Genomic DNA, 21,293 nt, shown 5'->3' on the forward strand with positions numbered 1-21,293 from the left:
AGAAGTAAGAAATTGGGATCTTTGTCATATGGCATGATTAAGACAAATGTACTGTATGTGCACTTGAGGGAGGCTGGAAAAGGAATGTATATTAGTGGAGATGATGAATTGTGGAGAGTCTCAAAGCATATAGGGGTAAACTTGTTTGCTGTCAATCCTTTGTAATATTTCCGAGTGCTGAAGATTTTAATTTATTTTAGTTCTGTAAATGATCAGGACATAATAATCCCTTAATTTAGTGAGATTGACCAGCTATCTCTACTGAGCTAATGTATGATGACACTCGGCTTCATCTGAACATGAATGATTGCTCGAATCTGAAGAGAATTATTCTTCATCCATTCAAAGTAGATTTCTTCCACATTTTTAAAAACAATTCACCTTTTCTTCTAATAAACTCTAGAATAGGCAATATGATACCAGATGTGAACCTGGCACATTCTGCAACACGTATTCTATCTTGGGTACGATCTGCATCTCCTGTAAAATAGCAGCAAATATCCCTTGCTTTTCTTTTACAACTCCACCGCCACTTTTCTCCATTACCATTTTGATCGGTCTTGGTACATGGAGCTTAGAAAAACAGAGGGCTAGGCGCAAGGGAAAATACATAGTCTATCGAGTTGGCCAAAGGATCTGTAATGTGCTTTAAATTTTTATGTTCTAAGTTGTGAATAGTTGAAAATTTAACAATTCTATCCTGGGTAACCACATTTAATTATCATTTTTATGAAATTAAGATGTGAAATCAACATTTGGAAAAGATTAATTGAGATTTGTAAGAAAGAATAAGCAACTTTTGTTAAGTACGTAAACACGAGGAATTCTGCAGATGCTGGAAATTCAAGCAACACACATCAAAGTTGCTGGTGAACACAGCAGCCAGGCAGCATCTCTAGGAAGAAGTACAGTCGACGTTTCAGGCCGAGCCCCTTCGTCCTGACGTTCACCAGCAACTTTGATGTGTGTAACTTTTTTTTAAGTGTCTTTTTTTCCTTAACTAACCTGGTTTGGTGGATTAACATGAACAACTTCAACTCTTAATATTTAGTTTAAAATGGGATATTTGTTGTCTTATTATACTTCAATAACATCACATATTGCAATCTTTAGCATCAATTAAGACGGTTTATTTCACTGAAAAATGATTTATTTCTATATTGGACAAGAAGCCTTGATTGTTGAAATTTACAAGTACTTTTACCAGGCATCTCTTGTATGGAGGTCTCAATGCATTATGCCTGCAATTAATATTGAGTACACTGTTTTTTAACAAAAAAGTTAGGTGTATGTAATTCAATTAATAGGAACTTGTTCCTGATTTCTTTCAAATGTGAGCATAACTATTGTATAGCATACAGGAAATGGTGCATCTTAACTGATCTAAGTACTGTACAGTACAGTAAAATTATTGGTCTATTTAAATGTAGTGTAACTGGATTAAATAGTGCACATTAATGAACAATAGCCAATTATAAATATTATAATGATCATACTAGATAAGGCAGGCCATAAGATGCAATTTGCCAAGATATTTTGCACATTGCTATGTGTACTTCAAGGAAGATCTCAGCAGCTTTCACCATTGCAGTTGTCTAACATGCATTGATGACTAGTTCATACTTATGCTACCATCCTTCTCCATCCTCGTGTTTAACTCTTGTTAACACCAATTTCCATATGTCCAGATTTCAGGATCCATTTTGCCTTGTTTCAGAAGCTTCTTAAAGAGTGGCAGTCACTTTTAATTGTTTCCTCAACCACTTCATTCTACTGTAGGCACAGAAGCTAATCCACAATCACATGCAGGATACTGCTGCTGCTCGATTTTTACTGCACTCAGTAGTTGAAATTGTATCAATTATCAGTTGACATGGTAAACATGATTGAAATTTCATGCTGTACAGTACCTTTATTAATTGACTAAGTGTATCTCACCATGTTCTAGGCCAAGTCGGTCAGCTTTGTTGCTCCAGTCCTAAACATGTCCTGAGTATGTAGTGCAAGTATGTAAGGCTAGACTAGTTGTTCTGTCATAGCATCTCATCATTAGAAATCCTGAATTTATGATGAACAGTTTTGTGATCAAAACCTTTTAGCTTTCTAGGAAGGTAAGCACATGCTTTTGAAATGTCATGGATGCATCCATTTTCCATTCGGATTAGAAGTAGTGCACCACTACCCATGTAGACATAAGATAAAGACAGCAACCCCCACACATTTAGCTATTCCCCACAGAAAAACCTTGCCAATTTTTCCTTCAGTATTTCTGAGGTGATTCCGAACATCCAAGAAATTGCACGGAGTTTGGTTCAGTGTCAGTCTCCAGCCATGGGATGCATTTAACTCAGTGGTAACACTCAGGCTTCTAAGCTTAACAACTCTGCAAGCAAGTCCCAATATTCAGTTGCACATAAAGTCTAAGATGACTGTTTAAAATGGTGCTAAATGATTGCAACACTTCTGGCAGTAGTATTTCAAATAAGATGTAAAACAAAGGCCTCCCTCTCTTCCTTCACGTATTAACGGACTATTCTTAGAAGTACAGATTGTTCTTACTAATGTATTGATTAGCATACCTCCCACTGCCAACAAGAACAACCAGCAAGCAATCTCATTTATTGTTTATGTTAATATTTGCAATCTGTAATTTTGCTGTGTTTGTCAACACCAGTGATTACATTGTCATTAGGGTGCACAATTTTGGGACCTCCAGAGAATCTGAAACCTTTTCTGTTGTTGTTCCAGCATCTCATTTGGCCTCATTGCCAGTTCATTAAAACACTGTAGGTTGTGGATCAAGCCAGTGCTCCCTCTGTAGTCAATATTGGGAATGAATAGTTTAATCTTTCATACAAATAAAGTACTGATGGAAGAACTTCTTTCCATTCACAATAAAGGTCATTTTTTTATTATGAGTTTTTTCCATTTGAGGAAATAAACTGTGAACCTTTGCTTATCATAGATTAACATTGAACAGTTTGACCTTGGTTTCTTTGACGCTATAATTAATCCCTTCAGGACTTAAAAACTTCATTCATTTCCACTCCAGCACTGCCACAATCTCATTCTTGCTTCACAATTTATTGCAAGTGTCTGGATGAAAGTAAGCAGAATTAGATTGCATATTAGATGAATGCTATGGTCTAATGAACAATATCTGTTGTTGGTTAGAGTTTCACAAAATGGGGGGTGGGGTGGAGCAGCTGCAAATTAGGCCACTGGTGTGTGGCTCATATCATTTAACTGTAATAAATGGGAAATAATTGATACTAAAGCAGCAAAATGCTTTGATATTCTGCTCTTGATGCAAAAACCTGGTGTCTTCTGCCAGTACTTTACTGCAATAGATGTATGGTTGTAATATAAAATCTTGCATATGATTGTAATATAAAATTTTTACATATCTGAATTATATATTCACATACATTTGAATCATCTAACAGGAACTAAATATGAAAAACTTTAAAAGGTAATTTTGTTAAAATCCAGGCATCTATTATCCTCAGAATTGCTTTATACTTTAGTATACTTTGCTATAGTAAAAGCTGCTTTTAAATTTAAAATCACTTGGTTTAAATATTCTTACTATGGATCATCATAGTTCAGTGTGTATAGTAATGCTGTTTCATAGATCGTGGATTGGATTCAGAGGCACAATTATATGCAAAACTTGACATTCTTGGCCATGCAAATGCAATGCTTATTGCAAATAGCAGCAAACCTGTTTCTCACTGAGAAGAAATGAAAAATGAAGCCACTGATATACCCAACAAGTGCTCTCATTGGCTGATGGTAGAGTGGCTTTCTTGGGAGAAGAATGAGGTCTCAGCTGGAAATAGTGAATGGTAAGGTAGCTTTATCAAAAGAGGGACGATGAAATAATATTTTTACAGAGGCTTTATTGTGAATGTGTTCCTCACTTTGGAAAGCTTTAAATAAATCTTTCAGTGTAGATAGTTTCCAAACAATTCTGAAGTAGTTTATGAACTAGACATCCTGAGGTTGTGAAATGTTGTATATAAAGCTAAGTGCCTCTATTTATATCATCATCAATAAATCATTGGTGGGCAGGATCTAAGTGAAGTTATTTGTGATATTTCATCTTTAAAACTCACGGCCCAGTTATGGCTCATGTACGGTTAGATTACTTCAACTGGAAGTAATTTGAAAAATGGACGTACAATTCATTTTGTTTCATCTAAAATAAGGTGCAGTCAGGAGACTTGGCTCAATCACACTCATGCATACATTACAGGCACACAAGCATCAGAAATAAGTTACTGTGGACAAGAAGCTGGACAAGGAATATAAAGATGTTTGATAATCATAAATCACAAACTCTTCTATCAATTCTTAACCTTATCTTCATAGTTTTTTATATACAGTTCTTTAAATCTATTTTATAGTCTACTGAGCACAAATATCTTTTGCAATGGTTTATCACCAGGAGGTATATGAAAATCCACAGGTATACAAAGGCACAACAGTACATGCATTATTACAAGGATTCATCTGAAGAGCTGGATTTCAAAATTATGTGCAGTACATGGCTAAAATTTCAGTGACCATCCATTCAAGTAAGAAGCTGTCCAGACCTTATTGAAAACTGAGTTGCATAAAGCTCTATTCATATAAATATTATTACGACTGCTGCAGTTGTTCTGAAACCCATAGATTTCCATTGTGGCTACCCTTAAGGCACTTTTACATTTTGGCACTTTAGTAGTTTGGACTGTGAAGGAGTCTTGTTCTTGAACCAGCCTCTTCTTTTCCCCCCACCCCAGCATCTATTCCCAACCCAACTTTCAATAATAAAGTAATCTCTGTAAATGAGGTTTCATGTGCATTGAGGCCAGCTGATGTAAGGTGACATCCCTCAGGGTTCTCAAACTATTCATCCTGGATGAGGATTTTTATCTTGTGTGTTAAATGGTCACTTAAGCGTTGCTGCAAACTGGAAACCTACCAGTATAACTGCACTCTTAAATTCAATATTCCTTTAAATAAAACATATTGTCAAAGTGCATCCTTAAATTCCTGTTTTGGTCCACTATTCTCAACTAAACACCACAGAATAATTAGCCTTGGTAAGGCAATAACTGGAGGTAAATTGTCGAAGGTTATTTTTCTATATTCAGTACTAGATCATTCAATCACTAACCATATTCTTCGTGGATTTGGGATGAAAAACAGTGTTATCTGTTTATAAATAGACTTCTAAATGAGTACAGACTTTTGGCAGATCATTATTGGAACAAGGAGGTGGGAAAGGGCTTAATACCCTGAGGAACATCAGTGTCAATCACATTTGTGTGATGCAGTGATCCGTTGCCAACAGCTTTGCTGTCAGAACAGGTAAAATTCAGGCTGGTTTGCTCCATTATTTGGTAAGTCAATTTCATGAAGCTTATTTTAAAGTACAGCTTGGATTATTTGTTCTTTTTTTGAACCAAGAAGTATAATCATAGTAAATTCTATGGTGAATCTGATTTGGTAAACAAAGAAAAATATATACATCTTGATCATCTTTCAGAAAACTTATCAGGAGCCTGATGAAATTTTACAATACAGTCTACAGTGTCCTGTTTCTCCCCCTTGCAAATAACTGAGTAGACCCAGTATGTGCTGTACCCACAACGAAGTGGGGCAGGTAGCAGAGCTACTGCCTCTCAGCACCAGACACCTGACCTTGGGTGCTGTCTGTGTAGCATTCGCATGTTCTCCCTGTGGCCACAAGGGTATTCCCTGGGTAATCAGATTTCCTCCCACATCCCGTAGATGAGCAGGCTGGTAGTTCAACTGGCTGCTCTAAACAGCCCCGCACGTGTCAATGAGTGGTAGAGTCTTGTGTGGGGGGGGGGGGCGGAGAGGAGGTGAGGAAGGCTGTTGAAGGAAAATGGGGAGAATAAAAAAAATGGGATCAGTATAAACGGGTGGTTGATGGTCAGCATGAAGGACACAGAGAGCTGATGAGCCAGTTTCCAAGTTCCAAGACCACTCTGCGTAATTATTAAAAACATACAATTTTATGGTATGACAGATATTACAGAAGAGAAAAAAGAAAACCTTCCTCACTTAAGAATGAAAATCAACTCCTTCAGTTTTGTCTCCAAAGAGTTTGCAGGTTATCAGGAGCAAAGCTGGTTTAAGTTTGATTTTAGATTGCAGATGTGTTGACTTGGGTTTGACTGAAAATGGTATTTAGGTTGCTGATGTGTATTGTGCCAAAACTGAGTTGAAAATCCACATTGTGCAGGATCAGGAAGACAATTTTAGTTTTCATCGCTGCTTGTGTTTGAATCCACTAGGATGACATAGGTTAAAATAATGGGTGAGAAAAGAAGGGAGAAGTAGTTCAGAGCAATGAACACAGACTGCTGGTTCAACTCAGCGAGTCACAAACCGTCAATGGAAGGAAATGAACAGTTGAAGCTTTGGGCCGAGACTGTTCATCAGGAATGGAAAGGAAGGAGGAAAAAAGCAAAATAAGGAAGTGGGAGAGGAAGGAGTACAAGCTGGAGGTGATAGGTGGAAGTCTAGATTCTGTTTGCTCCAAAACAGTGTGTGGACACTGATGAGAAAGGGACCAAACTTGCTGTGAAGATTAAGACTATGAGTTCTGGCATTAATTGCAGGATTTCATATTAACACATATTTGGAAAAGGTAATACTGTAAAAAAAACAGAGCTCTTGAATGAAATGTTTAAAAGAATTGGACAGAGAGAAAAGGAGAACGATATTATGGCTGATTTAAGGAATTGCTTCAAATTGCAGACTTACTGGTTGTCTTATTTTGTTGTGAAACTTGAATGTGGCTTAACTACAGTAATTTTCAGATTTGTTTACATTAGACTGGTCTCTGATCTACCACTAATCAGACTTCATATGATCCTGCCCAAAGGCAAAAAGGTTTGAAGGTTCAGGTGTGTCATTTAGGTTACTTCAGAGACCTATCAGCAGCCTATGACCTGTAATGACATCCACTGTGCAAGTGGCAAGTACGTGTAGCCATCCACGTCAGTACCTGGCCATTCAAGATCTGATGCGTTGTCATAAAAACCGAAAACCATTTTCTGCAAGGAAAAATGGACCATGAATGTGCCACTTTTGAGAGTGCGTCCATTTCCTCAAAGGTGGGCGGAAGTCATGTGATTTAAATGGGTAATTCCTCCACTCTCGTTTGGCTCCCAAAAACAGATGCCACGCTCTTTTCAGATGTTGATCGGTAAGCTAACTCCTGTCACAGGAATCCTTCTTGGGGCTGGACTACTCTGAGAAGTCTAGGAAATGGCTTCCTGCTGTTCAAGGCTCCTTGGCCTAGTCTCCATCAGTAAAAGGTGGACTGCCATTTGTGTGAACAATAATCCTTGCTGTCCCACCTATTGCTTGTACATATATTCTATTTCTGTAATCTACAACTTGCCCAAGCTGCCTTTCTCTAACCTTTCACTATGTACCTACCACTGCACCTATTCTATGTGCTTTTGAGAATCTTGCACAAGAAACATTTGGGATCAGGCCAGAAATCTCCTTTTACCAACTTGTAAACCTTTGAATCCATAAAAAACAATCCTTTTTAAATTTATACTTACTCACTTTAATCTCTCAGTTGAAAAGAGATTGGAATATTCTTCAAAATGAAGTAAAAGTTATCTATTTAAACCTCTCCCCTTACCTCTTTTCATTATTCAAAATTTCCGTGAGGACTTAATGACAACAAAATTGGTGCTCCATACTTCAAATGACACAAGTTTACTGTGAAGGCACCACAGACAACAAAACCTCTCCCTATTGTAATGGATAACACAAGGTCCAATTCTAACCATTCCCTACACCCAGTTCCCATTGCTCTAGGTCAGAATCCAATTCCCACCCAAAAAAAATGCATTTAAAGCTAACTGTATCCAATACAAGTCTACAATGTATGTTTTTAAGATGATCAAACTCAATAAGATTCTAGTTATGTAAGAGAATACTACAAAAGGTGAATCGTGAACAAAACAAGAACCTTTGAGTCTCTTTGTTTTGAATATTGCTCTTTAGTTCAGGTAACTAACTTTTTTTTTACTTTTGACTATTGGGACACCTATGGCCTGGAATTTCTGGGCAGCAGCAAGTTGCCCACACTCATCACACCAATCTGTGGTGTGTTTATGCTTACTGTGAGTTGATCTTGAAGCAGCAGCTTCCAAATAAGACCAGTTCCAGACTGGTTAGACCCAGTGTAGCACAAAGAGTAATGGTTGTAAATGTCTAGGTGTGGTAAGGCTGCAACAAGTTTTCTTCACAAAAATTTAGACAAATGGTTAAGTTATGTCGTCCCTTGGCTTACCCAACTGTCGGTTTAAAAATTCCTGCGACATTCCACTTTAGAAGTATTAAAATTATTAACATTAAAAAATGAAATTATATAAAATGAAAATTAAGTTAATCCAAACCAAATACAAACATTTGTAGTTCAAAGGAAATAAAGCACCTGAAATGTTCCTTAGTCTGTTGTAGCCATTCCTTTCTGAAATACATGGTGTTGGAAAATTGTACACTTGGTTAGTCCCAGCATAGACTTGGAAGTGGTTTTCTCAATGTAATTGCTGAAAGAGTAGTGGAAATTTCAATTCTACCACTGGATTCCCCAACTTCAGAGCTCCATTGGAAACTGCTGATGAACAAATCTCAGGAGGTCAAGACAGATATGTGCACACAGGGTTCCAAGTTGGTCCTGTGTTTTCTGATACTTGGGGAGGGAATGACTGTTGCTGCACACAGAGCAACAAGTGCTTTTCAGGAAAGCCCAGGCCAAATATTACTTACCAAGAATTATTAAACTTCAATTAGTTCTGTATTGAGCCCCCACCCCTGAAATATCAAAAGTAAACTAGTTTGGTCTCTGGCCAGGGAGGTTTCTACTCAATCGGGAATAATTCGGCCTACCTGTCCATTCTCTTGATGCACTTCCATTGAGTTTTTGCTTTGCAGAGAGTTTAAGTCCTATACTCAAATTGTCGATTTCAATGCTCTTGGAAGCTATCCTAGATTTTTGGAAATCATGTAAAATACAGAGACAAATGTACAACACAACAACGAATGGCACCTCCTGGGATCTGGAATTTGAAAATCTCAGTCTTTTGGATCTCGACACTGGCTGCAGTCTAACATATCCTCTGAAAACTTTTCGACTTGGATTGTTGTGGTGTGGAAGGAAAACTTGCTTCGAAGGATTTCAGTGGCATCCTTCAGCACAGCTTGAGCATCTGCATTCTCTTCTGTAATAGCAACAGTATAATTACCAGAAAACCATTGTGAAGATGGTCCACAGAATTAGAAATTTATTTGTTTATTTAATTTTCATTTTTTTTTAAAACTGCAGTGTTAGTTTTGCCCACTGCTGGTACAAAAAATCCATCTTTTTGGTACTAAATAGTTTCTTTAATTCACCAGTCAGTTGGGAGAAATTTTGAGTTAGACCATTGCTTTACACACATTTGCCTCAAGCCTCTTTGCCTCATTTTACACAATCTGATGTTGACTTCTAGAACATTCTGTTGATCTGAATTTGCATCTCTTTGGAAGTCACATATGTAAGAAAAATAAATAATATGATTAATGGTAGTAATGAACACTAAAAATATCCCACAATGAAAAATGTTTCAGATCTAAATAGAAACATATTTTGCAAGTGCAAGGGATAGGCATGACATTGGTAATGCAGGAGTTCAAAGTGGCAAAGTGTAGGGTTGTGTTAACACGGAGGGGCTCTGATGACAAACTAGTAAACCAGTCCGGAGTCACAAGAAGATCGAGCCGAAAGATGGCCGCCAACTTGGCCAAAGACCAGCAGTGAACTCCCTGCAGTTGAGAGACGTCGGCGGTAACTCATGCCTGGGATGGTAAGGCCTCGGCTCGGCATATTTCCAATGACGAGGGAGTGCCAGTGCAAGGGATAGGCGTGACATGATCCAGGCAGAGGTGTGGAATTGTGAGGACGAAAGGCGGTTATTGGAGGTAATGGAGTTGGGGGGCTGGTGTCACAGGGCGCCTGGATGAAATGGGATCTTCCCAAGCACAATATCCTTTGGGCAGAGCTTTGAAGGCTAGAGCCCCTCCACATTTCTTTCCTCCTGTAGTCCGTGTATAACACTCCCCTTACACCATCACAACTACACACATGGGGGATGAGAGAGGACCCTAACGGCAAGGTTTGTGGTCAGCGAGGTTCACTGGCACAAATACTGTCAGGATGCAAAACAGCTTTAACATAAGGAGGGTAAAGGTGACACCACAAGGTCCTGCTGTCCCTTCCTGACACACTGGGGTGGGAGAGGTGTAAAAAGAGACCAGCTGGCAGAGAGGCAAACAGGGCAGTCATTGTCATCAAGGAGAGGGCCACACCAGTCATATCAACAAGGCCTAAATCCAATCTGCTGCAAAGTGCCAAATCATGGGAGATGAGGGTCGATGTGGGGAGGAAGCTGCAGTTTTCAGAGGTGGTGCAAACCACACTTCGACCAGACATCATACTGTGGTCCACTGAAGACAAGGAAATCATCCTGGTGGAGCTCACAGTACCATGGGAGGAAGGATGCGAGGAGGCTCACGAGAGGAAGGCCCTGACGTACCAGCCCTTAGTCCAGGAGTTATAGACAATAGACAATAGGTGCAGGAGTAGGCCATTCGGCCCTTCGAGCCAGCCCCGCCATTCACTGTGATCATGGCTGATCAACCACAATCAGTACCCCATTCCTGCCTTCTCCCCATATCCCTCAACTCCACTATCTTTAAGAGCTCTATCTAACTCTTTCTTGAAAGCATCCAGAGAATTGGCCTCCACTGCCTTCTGAGGCAGAGCATTCCACAGATCCACAGCTTCGGAGTGCGAGGACAAAGGATGGCAGGCATGTCTATTCCCCGTGGAGATGAGCTGTAGAGGGATCCCAGCAAGGTCGGCATGGAGGTTGCTGTCTGCGCTGGGCCTTGATGAAAAAATCAAGAACCAAGCAGCTCCCAGGATGGGGGAGGAAGCAGAAAGAGCCTTTTGCTGGAAAGGGAGCAGGTGTGGGGAGTTGAGCTGGAAGTCAGGAGCAGATGGGCAGTGACTTAGCCACCATTGCTGACCCAACAACTGGGGAGTGTAGTGGTTAAAGGTTGAAACACTCAGTGAAGGTTGTGCGCCACCTGACGATATCTGATCCTGGCCAAAGGCTACGGTTACCTCATCAGGAAACTGAAGAGAGCACCCCGGTGCATGATGCAAGCAAATATTAAATGATGCTTAGTAAATATGATTATTGCTTCACTCACCTATAGCAATATGAACAGATAGCAGAGGCTGGTTCAGTGTCAGAGCCCAGAGCTGGAGATTGTGAACAGCTTTCACTCCTCTAACAGAAAGAAGAACCTCCTTCACTGAATTAAAGTCCAGACCTTTAGGGGTACCTATGAGTGAACAACAGGTTTAGCTTTATTGTGTTATTTTAAAGCATAAGAACAAAGATTATTCAAATTGGAAGCAATAAGAAATTCCCTACTGTAATTTTTCATGAGGAAAGTAAAACAAAAAGCTCTTTATTCTTCTGAAACTGCAGTTGAGAAAAAGCAATTTCTGCCTGCAGCAGGTTCTACAATTTGGCACAATAGCAATCTCATGATAAACCAGCCACTAGCTTAAAATAGAATTCTATTGTTCCTCTCAATTTTGACAGCTTTAGAGTTTGTGGCGATATACTGTGAGATATTCTTTTATTTCAGCTGTCAGTGCTTGGACTCTGAATCTGAATCCTGGATCACCCCACCCATCAGCACTGTGGGAGTAACTACACCAGGAGGGCAGCTGTCCAAGAAACCAATTCATTACTACATTGTCAAGGGCAGAGACGGGCAACAGATTTGTTTCAATATCGGCATTTAAAAGAATTCTGTTAATTTCCTAGTTTATGCTTATCTCTAATAAACCAGGTTTGAGTGGTACTCTCAAAAGTAGGTAAATAACTGTAGTCTATTTTTACATGGTAAACACTATACACTAATACTACATAGAATAAATGTTTTGAATGGTGGCTGAAGAGCCAATCAAATAGGCTTTGTCCTGGATGCTCTTCAACTTCTTATCAGTTGCTGGAGTCGCATTCAGCAAGGTAGGGAAAGACCATTCCAACACACAGCATGTCCTCAAAGGTGAAGGGGGAACAGCAATTATTTAGACCCAATCCTAATTGCCCTTCACAAGGTGGTGATGAGCCTCTTTCACCAACCACCACTGTGCTCCTTACAGAGTGACCTCCACAGAGGGAGGGGTTGACCTGTACAAGAGGGAGAGGTTGCACCTGTACAAGAGGGACGGGTTGACCCGTACAAGAGGGAGGGGTTGCACCTGTACAAGAGGGAGGGGTTGACCTGTACAAGAGGGACGGGTTGCACCTGAACTGGAGGGGAACCAAAATCCCGGCCAGGCAGTTTGCTGATGCTACTTCAGAGAGTTTAACCTAGTCTTGCAGGGGGCTGGGAACTGGAGCACCAGCTCAGGAAGGGAAGGATCAAATTGGAAGGTAGCTGTCAGGAAAAGTATTGAAAGGCAAAATTCAAATAACAGGGTATGATGGGTCAGATAGTTTGCAGTGTCTGTATTTTAATGCAAGGAGCATTGTGGGTAAACACAGTGAGCTTAGAGCATGGATCAGTACATGGAACTATGATGTTGTAGACATGACTGAAACTTGGTTGAGAAAGGGGGAAGAACGAGTGATTAATATATCAGGCTTTTGAAGTTTTAGAAAAGATAGAGGTGGAGGTAAAAGAGGGGGTGGAGTTGCACTACTAATCAGGGACAATGTCACAGCTGCACCCAGAGGAAACAATAGAGGGGTCAGACACAATTTGGGTGGAACTCAGGGACAGGAAGGGTACAATCAACTGATGGGATTGTACTGCAGACCCCCTAATAGCCACCAAGACACTGAGCAACAGACATGTAATGCAATTAAGGGAATTTTGTGAAAATAGGATTGTTGTCATGGGAGATTTCAACCACCCAAATAAAAATAGAGACCACCTTAGTGTAAGAGGCTTAGACGGGGCTGAATTTGTTAAGTGTATCCAGGAAGTTTTCTTAAATCAATATGTAGACGGTCCAATGAGGGGAGGGACCATACTGGACCTAGTGTTGGGTAATGAGCCTGGCCAGGAGATTGACTTTTCAGTGGGTGAACAGTTAGGGAACAGTGACCATAACTCCTTATCTTTTAGGATAGTCATAGATAAGGATAGATACATTCTTTGGGGGAGAGTTTTAAATTGGAGTAGGGCAAAATATGAGGGAATTTGGCAGGAACTAAGAAGAGTTGATGGGGAACACCTTTTCTCTGGCAAATCCACATCAGATATATAGAGGGTACTTAAAGAACAATTATACAGAGTACAGGTAAGTTTCCTGTTAGAGGGAAGGATGGGGATGGAAAGATAAGAGAACCTTGGATGTCCAGAGAGGTGATGAATTTAGGATTAAGGTGAATCCCAAGGCATTCTATACATACATCAAGAGTAAATGGATAACTAGAGAGAGAGTGAGACCACTTAAGGATAAAGGGGGGCAACATTTGCTTGGATGCAGAGAATGTGAGTGAAGTACTTAATGAGTACTTTGCTTCAGTATTTACCAAACAAAAGAATATGGAGGACCAGGAGATCAGTGCTGAGTGTATAAACATGTTAGGGCGTTTAGAGGTCAAAGAGAAGGAAGAGCTGGGCCTCTTAGGGAGTATTAAGGTGGATAAATCCCCAGGGTTTAATGGGATTTATCCCAGATTACTGAAGGCGGGAAGAGACCGTATTTCTGAGCCCTTGACCAGTATCTTAATGTCCTCTCTAGCCGCAGGCAAAGTCCTGGAGGACTGGTGAGTGATTAATGTTGTACCTCTGTTTAAGAAGAGAACAAGGGGAAATCCTGCAAATATAGACCGGTGAGTCTCACGTCAGTTGTAGGGAAACTGCTGGAGAAACTTCTTGGGGGGTAGGATACATGAATATTTGGAAACCCATGGCCTAATTAGGAGAGCCAGCATCGCTTTGTGTGTGGCAGGTTGTGCTTTACCAACCTGATGGAGTTTTTGGACAAGGTGATGAGAGAGATTGATGACGGTAGGGCAGTGGATGTTGTCTACATGGATTTTAGGAAGGCATTTGGCAAAGTCCCTCATGGAAGGCTAATCTAGAAGATTAAGCAGCATGGGATCCATGGTGAATTGGCTGCCTTGTGCATAGAAGACAGTTGGTAATGGTTGAAGGGACTTATTCTAGCTGGAGATCTGGAATTAATGGAGTTCCGCAGTGATCTGTGCTGGGACCTCTGCTATCTGCGATGTATATAAATGACCTGGATTAAAATTTAGATGGGTGGGTTAGTAAATTTGCAGATGATGCCAAGATCGGTGGAGTTATGGATAGTGTAGAAGACTGGCAAAGAATACAGCACGATATAGACCAGTTCCAGATATGGGCTGAAAGAGGCAGATGGAGTCTAATCCAGATAAATGTGAGATGTTGCACCTCAGTAGGGCAATTGCAAGGAGATGGTACACTGTTAAGGGCAGGGTCCCTAGAAGTGTTGCTGAGCAGAGGGATCTGGGGATCCAAGTTCAGAGCTCCTTGAAAGTGGCTGCACAGGTCAATAAGGTGATTAAGAAGGCTTATGGAATGCTTGTTTTTATTAGTCGAAGCATTGAGTTCAAACGTCAGGAGTTCAAATGTTGCAACTTAGTAAAACTCAGGTTAGGCCACATCTGGAGTATTGTGTACAGTTCTGGTCTCCCCACTATTGAAAGGATGTTGGGGCTTTGGAGAGGGTGTAGAAGAGGTTTACCAGGATGCTGCCTGGTTTAGAGGGCATGTGCCCTCACATGAGGCTGGATAATCTTGAGTTGTTTTCTCTGGAGCTGAGGGGAGATCTGCTAGATGTTTACAAGATTATGTGAGGCATAGGTAGAGTGGGCAGAGTATCTGTTTCCCAGGGTTAAAATGTCGAATAGCAGAGGGCATGTACCGAAGGGAAGAGGGGGTAGGTTCAGGGGAGGGGGGGTGAGGTGTAAGTTTTTTTTTAAACCAGAGAGTGGTGGATGCCTGGAATGTGCTGCCTGATATGGTGGAAGAGGCAAATACATTAGAGGCTTTCAAGAGAGATTTGGATAGGCACATCGATATAAGGAGGGTAAAGGGGTACGGACATGGCATAGGTAGGAGGGATTAGTGCTCGAGTGTTTTTGATTTGTGTCTTAGCTGGTTCAGCACAACACTGTGAGCCGAATGATTTGTTCCTAAGCTGTACTGTTCTATGTTCTATGGTCTTGGGGTGTCAGTTTTCACAAGGAACCACAGACCTGCTCTTGCTACTATAGTATATGTCTGGTCAAGTTGTGTTTCCGGTCATTTGTGACCCCCAGAAAGTAATGGTGAACTGTTGCACTAAGAACAGCATTTGGGGTAACACTACGGGTTATTGAAATTACTAGGATGCTATGCAGAGAGGCTCAGACCAGTGAACTGGAAATGTGTGAAGTCCACAAATAACAGCTGAAGAGTTAAATTCAAAAAACTAATAAAACTTGCATGACAAGCTACTGTCAGTAATGAAAACCAGAGAAATAATGGATTGTCACAAAAAATCATCTGGTTCGACAATCGCCTTGGAAAGGAAATCTGTGTTCCACACTCAGTCTGCCCTATAGATGACCCAGAATTACAGCACTGCGGCCAGACTTCCATCTGTCAGGCATTCAGTTCAGGGCATTAAGGTAGACAATAAATAGTGGCCAAGCCAGAGATCTATACAGCCCTTGAATAACGCTCCAATTTGCAAGCAAATGATACTCTAAGCCTTTGTGCTTGTAATCCATTAGCAGACTTCCATACACATATTATTCAATGAGGTGAATACAAATGACAGCAATATTTCAAAAATAAATAGATAATTGATGGTATATTTTATGTTTCATTTTCAAAGATATGATGTGGTTAATGAATAAATTATATATTTTGAAGCAAAGAGTATTGAAATAGGTCCTACCTTCCATCAGTACACGGAACACATCCTTTAGGATAGTGATAGTCGTACCCAGAACGAAAATAGAAAAGAAGAATGTAGAGATAGGATCTGCAATTTTATAAGCGGGCTGCAAACAGGAAAGAACACAGCTTGAACATAGTGCATGCATGGAAATATTGAGAAAGTAAATTTTATTTCACTCCGCTTCATGATTAAAAAGTTAAATTTGTCAGATGTTATTTCCTGTTATAAAACCACTTGGGTTCTGTCTAATCATATTGTTTATCAATTGTTCAAGTTTCTTCCTTGGTAATTAATTCCAGCATTTTTTATACAATTAGCAAGAGTCTAAGTGATTTGTTTAACTATTTCCCAAGACTCTCATTTTCTCTAAAATGCTATTACATTTGTTCGTTGATGGTCCACGGGCCAAAATCAAGATGATTTTGATAAGCATTACAGATGCATTCTCTATCTGTACAACTGCCTAAGCTAAAAGGGAGTTTGTCTGTAGTCTTCTGTTATCTAGGTCTTTCCCTTCCAATCAACAAAAATCTCCACACGTGGTTATCATTTTACTTTAAAAAGGATTCAAATTAGTAGTGGAGTCAGAACAACCAGCCCAATCACTTGGAGCCCAAACAACACCACTTGGTAAGTTTGCCTCTGTTTTACTCTCTGGAACTCTCTTACCCCATTTTTGGACTGTAAATCTATGCGATTACAAGCTAATCCTTTGGACAAATACCAGTGGTGTTACTCAGTTCCTAGCTCACATGCCTTCTTGATGGTTCAACTAAATCTGGGTGTTAGTTCAGCCTTGCAGCTCTGCCTCTGGTTGTTCTATTGTTTATTTTCTCCTCTCCCTTGACCAGAAGACCATAAGACAAAGAAACATAATTAGGCCATTCAGCCCATCGAGTCTGCTCCACCATTCCATCATGGCTGATCCCCCATACACCTGGCTTCTCGCCATATCCTTTGATGCCCTGACTGATCAGGAAACTATCATCTTCCGCCTTAAATATTCCCATGGACTTGTCTTCCACCGCAGCCTATGACAGAGCATTCCACAGATTCACTACTCTGTGGCTAAAACAATTCTTCCTTACTTCTGTTCTAAAAGGTCATCCCTCAGTTTTGAGGCTGTAACCTCTAGTTCTCGATACCCTCACCAGAGGAAACATCCTCTCCACACCCAACCTATCTAGTCCTTTCAACGTTTGGCAGGTCTTTGCCTTCATTCCCGGAATCATCCTCATGAATCTCCTTTGGACTCTCTCCAATGACAACACATCCTTTCTGAGATATGGCACCCAAAACTGTTAACAATACTCCAAATGCAGCCTGACTAGTGTCCTACAAAGCTTCAGCATTATCTTCTTGCTTTTATATTCTATTCCCCTTGAAATAAGTTACCAACATTGCATTTGCTTTCTTTACCACAGGCCCAACCTCTGAATTAACCTTCTGGGAGTCTTGCACGAGGACTCCTAAGTCCCTCTGCACCTCTGATGTTTGAACCTTCTCCCCATTTAGAAAATAGTCCACTCTATTGTTCCTCTTACCAAAATGCATTATCATACATTTCCCAACACTGTATTCTATCTTCCATTTTTTTTGCCCATTCTTCCAATTTGTCTAAGTCCTGCTGCAATTGCATTACTTCCACAGCACCATCTGCCCCTCCACTTATCTTCGTATCATCTGCAAACTTTGCCACAAAGTAATCAATTCCATTATCCAAATCATTGATAAACAATGTGAAAAGTAGTGGTCCCAATACTGACCCCTGAGGAACACCACTATCCACTGGCAGCCAACCAGAAAAGGGCCCTGTTATTCCCTCTCGCTGCCTCCTGCCTGTCAGACATTCCTCTATCCATGCCAGTATCTTTACTGTAACACTATAGGATTTTATCCTGTTAAACAGCCTTATGCGCAGCACCTTATCAAATGCATTCTGAAAATCCAAGTAAATGACATCCACTACCTCTCCTTTGTCTACCCTGCTTGTTACTTCCTCGAAGAACTCTAACAGATTTGGCAGGCAAGATTTCTCTTTACGGAAACCATGCTGATTTTGACTTATTTTATCATTAGTCTCCAAGTATCCTGAAACCTCATCCTGAATAATAGACTCCAACACTTTTCCAACCACTGAACTTAGGCTAAATGGCCTACAATTTCCTTTTTTTCCATTTTCCTCCCTTCTTAAAGAATGGAATGACACTTGCAATTTTCCAGTCCTCTGGAACCATGCCAGAATCAAGCGATTCTTGAAAGATCATGACCAATGCATCCGTTATCTCTTCAGCAACCTCTCTCAGGACCCTGGGATGTAGTCCATCTGGTCCAGATGACTTATCCACCTTTCAGTTTGCCTAGCACTTCTTCCTTTGTCATAGCAATGGCACTCACTCCTGCTCCCTGATACTCACGGACCTCTGGCACACTGCTTGTGTCTTCCACAGTGAAGATTGATGCAAAGTACCCATTAAATTCATCTGCTGTTTCTTTGTCCCCCATTACTACCTCACGAGCATCATTTTCCAGTCGTCCAGTATCAACTTTCACCTCCCTTTTACTCCTTATATAACTGAAAAAAACTTTTAGTATCCTGCTTTATATTATTGGCTAGTTTGACCTCATATTTCATCTTCTCCCTTCTTTTTTAGTTGCATTTTGATGATTTTAAAAGCTTCCCAATCATTCAACTTCCTGCTCACTCTTGCTACCTTATAATCCCTTTCCTTGGCTTTTATGCAGTCCTTAGCTTCCCTTGCTCGTGAGGTAGCAATGGGGGACATAGAAATGGCAGATGAACTTAATGAGTGGTTGCCCATTGTCCTGTGTATGATGTTGATATTATCAGATTGCTATAAGACAAGTGACAAGAACATAATTATTTAATTCCCCAAAATTCCTGATTTTAACGTGTTAATCTTTGAGGTTCCCCAGCCTCAGTATTTGTATTTGTCATATGGTACTACTCTTAAATTCCAGCCCCCTTCAGATAAGGTCAGCTAATTCACTGATCCTTTTGATAATTAGTTTTTAAACCTGTACAACAATCTTGACTAATTGACAGGGGAATGCCAAAAAATAAATGCTATTCTCTAGATAAATTTAGCATTGAAAGAATTAACAAGTTGCAATTCACTTGCTGTGATGCAAGTGCAAGTACAATTTGATCACTGAAATTTTGTGGGTAACATCAAAATGTAGGAGTGGCAAGGAGGCGGTCTAAACTGAGAATTGCATAACTCAAAGAGGAAGTGTACCTGTTTATTCCCAGAGATGTAGAACAGAAAAATTGAGAAGTTATACTAAAATGATCTTAAGGGGACACTGTGCATAATATTATTTGCTACATAATAAAAAAAGCATATTGAGAGAAAGCAAAAAATGAATTTACACAGATATTTTTGGAAATCTGAGATTTTTTTTGTAGATTTTATTGGGAAAAACAGGCTGGCTCTGTCTTCTGATTGACAGGTGATCACATCGGAACTCTTCAGAATTCCCAAATGTTAGGCTAAGAATGGGCAGAGGTTTTCTGCTTGTAGCATTAATTACACTAAGAGGCCAACATTAATGACCAAGAAATCAAAACTGGAATTCAGAAATAAATTCTTGAACAAAAACAAGCCCAGATACATAAAAGATGGTAACACTTGAATAGTCAAGGCAAAAAAAAGCAGAGAAGAACTGAAGGGCTGGATACGAGAGGAAGAAACAGATAAGCTGAGTGTGGAGATGTGTCCACGTGACAGGTTGGGCTGAGTGGCTTGTTTCCGTGTCGGATATTATATAATTATATGGAAATTCTTTGCAGTGCAAATTTGAGGAAGGCACCAATGATTAAAATCAGTGATTAACTATTAAAATAATGCAGATGAATCTGAACTGAATGCAATCATTATTACATTATCTTTTTGAACTACATTTACCATCAAATATTATTATTTTGTGGCATTTTTCACAATGTATGATTTATTGCAGTGGAATAATCGCAGAATTAATGTCCAATATTAAAACAATATGTTAAAAAAAGAAGAGACCTTAAAGAAGATGACAGTGGCTGCCACAAACACTCCGATGCTCTGGAACAAATCTCCAATGACATGTATGAAGGCTGCTCGCACACTGGTGTTTCCCAGCTGGTTTGCCTGAGAAGAGTTTTCATCAACTCTGTTGTTTTCTAACTCCTCATAACCAGCTGCATAATGACGGCTATGGCTGTGGAAAGGGTTTGATTGATGGAGTATGACAGCCATTCTGCAACGTAAATGATTGGAAGAAACCTTATCAGATTCATTTTGTTTTCAAGGACTGCAGTGGATTAAATTTTGAGTTATTTCGGCTCTTGAAGTTTTTCCACATCCCACAAATAATCTCGATGATGTGTCAAATTCAAAGGTTATTGTGTTGTGCATACATCAGCCTATTTGAGTGATATAGTTCATGATTTTGAGTCACTTTGAGCAACTTATCATGTTAGCTCAGCATTTTTAGCAAGTCAGAAGGTTCCAGAGTCCCACTCCAGAGCACAAAAATCACATTCCCACAACAGTCTATGATTGAGTGAGTCACATTTTTCTGATGAGATGTTAAGCTAAAGCCTGATCCATTCTCTCAAGTGAACATGAAAAAATCCCACATTACTATTTTGAAGAGGAGCTAGTGAATTATTGCCTGCCTTCATGCCAATATTTATCCCTCTATCAACATCATTAAGATGCATCATTTGGTCATGTTTGTACGAAGCAGATGTATTCAAATCAGCAACAGTATTTCATACACCTCAAGCCATTGATGTAATATACCTTATTGGTGATCAGGCACTTTTGAGCACACTGTACAGAAGCATGCTCAAAATATACTGCAAGTATCTCTTTTTTCTGTTTTACTCCCCAAAAGTATTTTTACTCCCCATTTTATCCCCATGCCCTGCAAGCTTCTCCTTTGATCTGAATACATTTTTATAATTAAGAGTTGCAATTCAGATTATAGCACCTTGCTATATTTAAACATTACCCATGATTTTGTTTTTTTGCCAAACATCTTAAGTGTCCCTGATTAACTGTACATCGGAACCCCTTTGCACCCCTCACCAACTGTGCTCTTCTCATGCATTACTGAGCCCAGACTCGTATTTTCTAGTTGTTGTAGCCTACTCCTGATGAAGATAGATTAGAATACACAGACAAGGCAAACATTTTGGGTGTTAATGTATTCTTCAAGTGAAAAAGAAAGA

The 21,293-nt window shown here is 39.9% G+C and overlaps 1 protein-coding gene across 1 annotated transcript in view; it reads right to left on the bottom strand.

Moving 5' to 3' along the window:
- Window positions 1–9,120: 9,120 nt before the first annotated feature.
- slc30a2 (solute carrier family 30 member 2) overlaps window positions 9,121–21,293 on the bottom strand; it is a 32,636-nt gene continuing 20,463 nt past the window's right edge. The window contains exons 3-6 of the mRNA XM_072278942.1: window positions 20,098–20,314; window positions 16,055–16,160; window positions 11,302–11,436; window positions 9,121–9,266 (exon numbers count right to left, since the gene is read on the bottom strand). Coding sequence (XP_072135043.1) covers window positions 9,121–9,266; window positions 11,302–11,436; window positions 16,055–16,160; window positions 20,098–20,314 — 604 coding nt within the window. The remainder of the gene's footprint in view (window positions 9,267–11,301; window positions 11,437–16,054; window positions 16,161–20,097; window positions 20,315–21,293) is intronic.

This window comes from Mobula birostris, chromosome 2, assembly GCF_030028105.1.
Source record: "Mobula birostris isolate sMobBir1 chromosome 2, sMobBir1.hap1, whole genome shotgun sequence".
NCBI lineage: Eukaryota > Metazoa > Chordata > Chondrichthyes > Myliobatiformes > Myliobatidae > Mobula > Mobula birostris.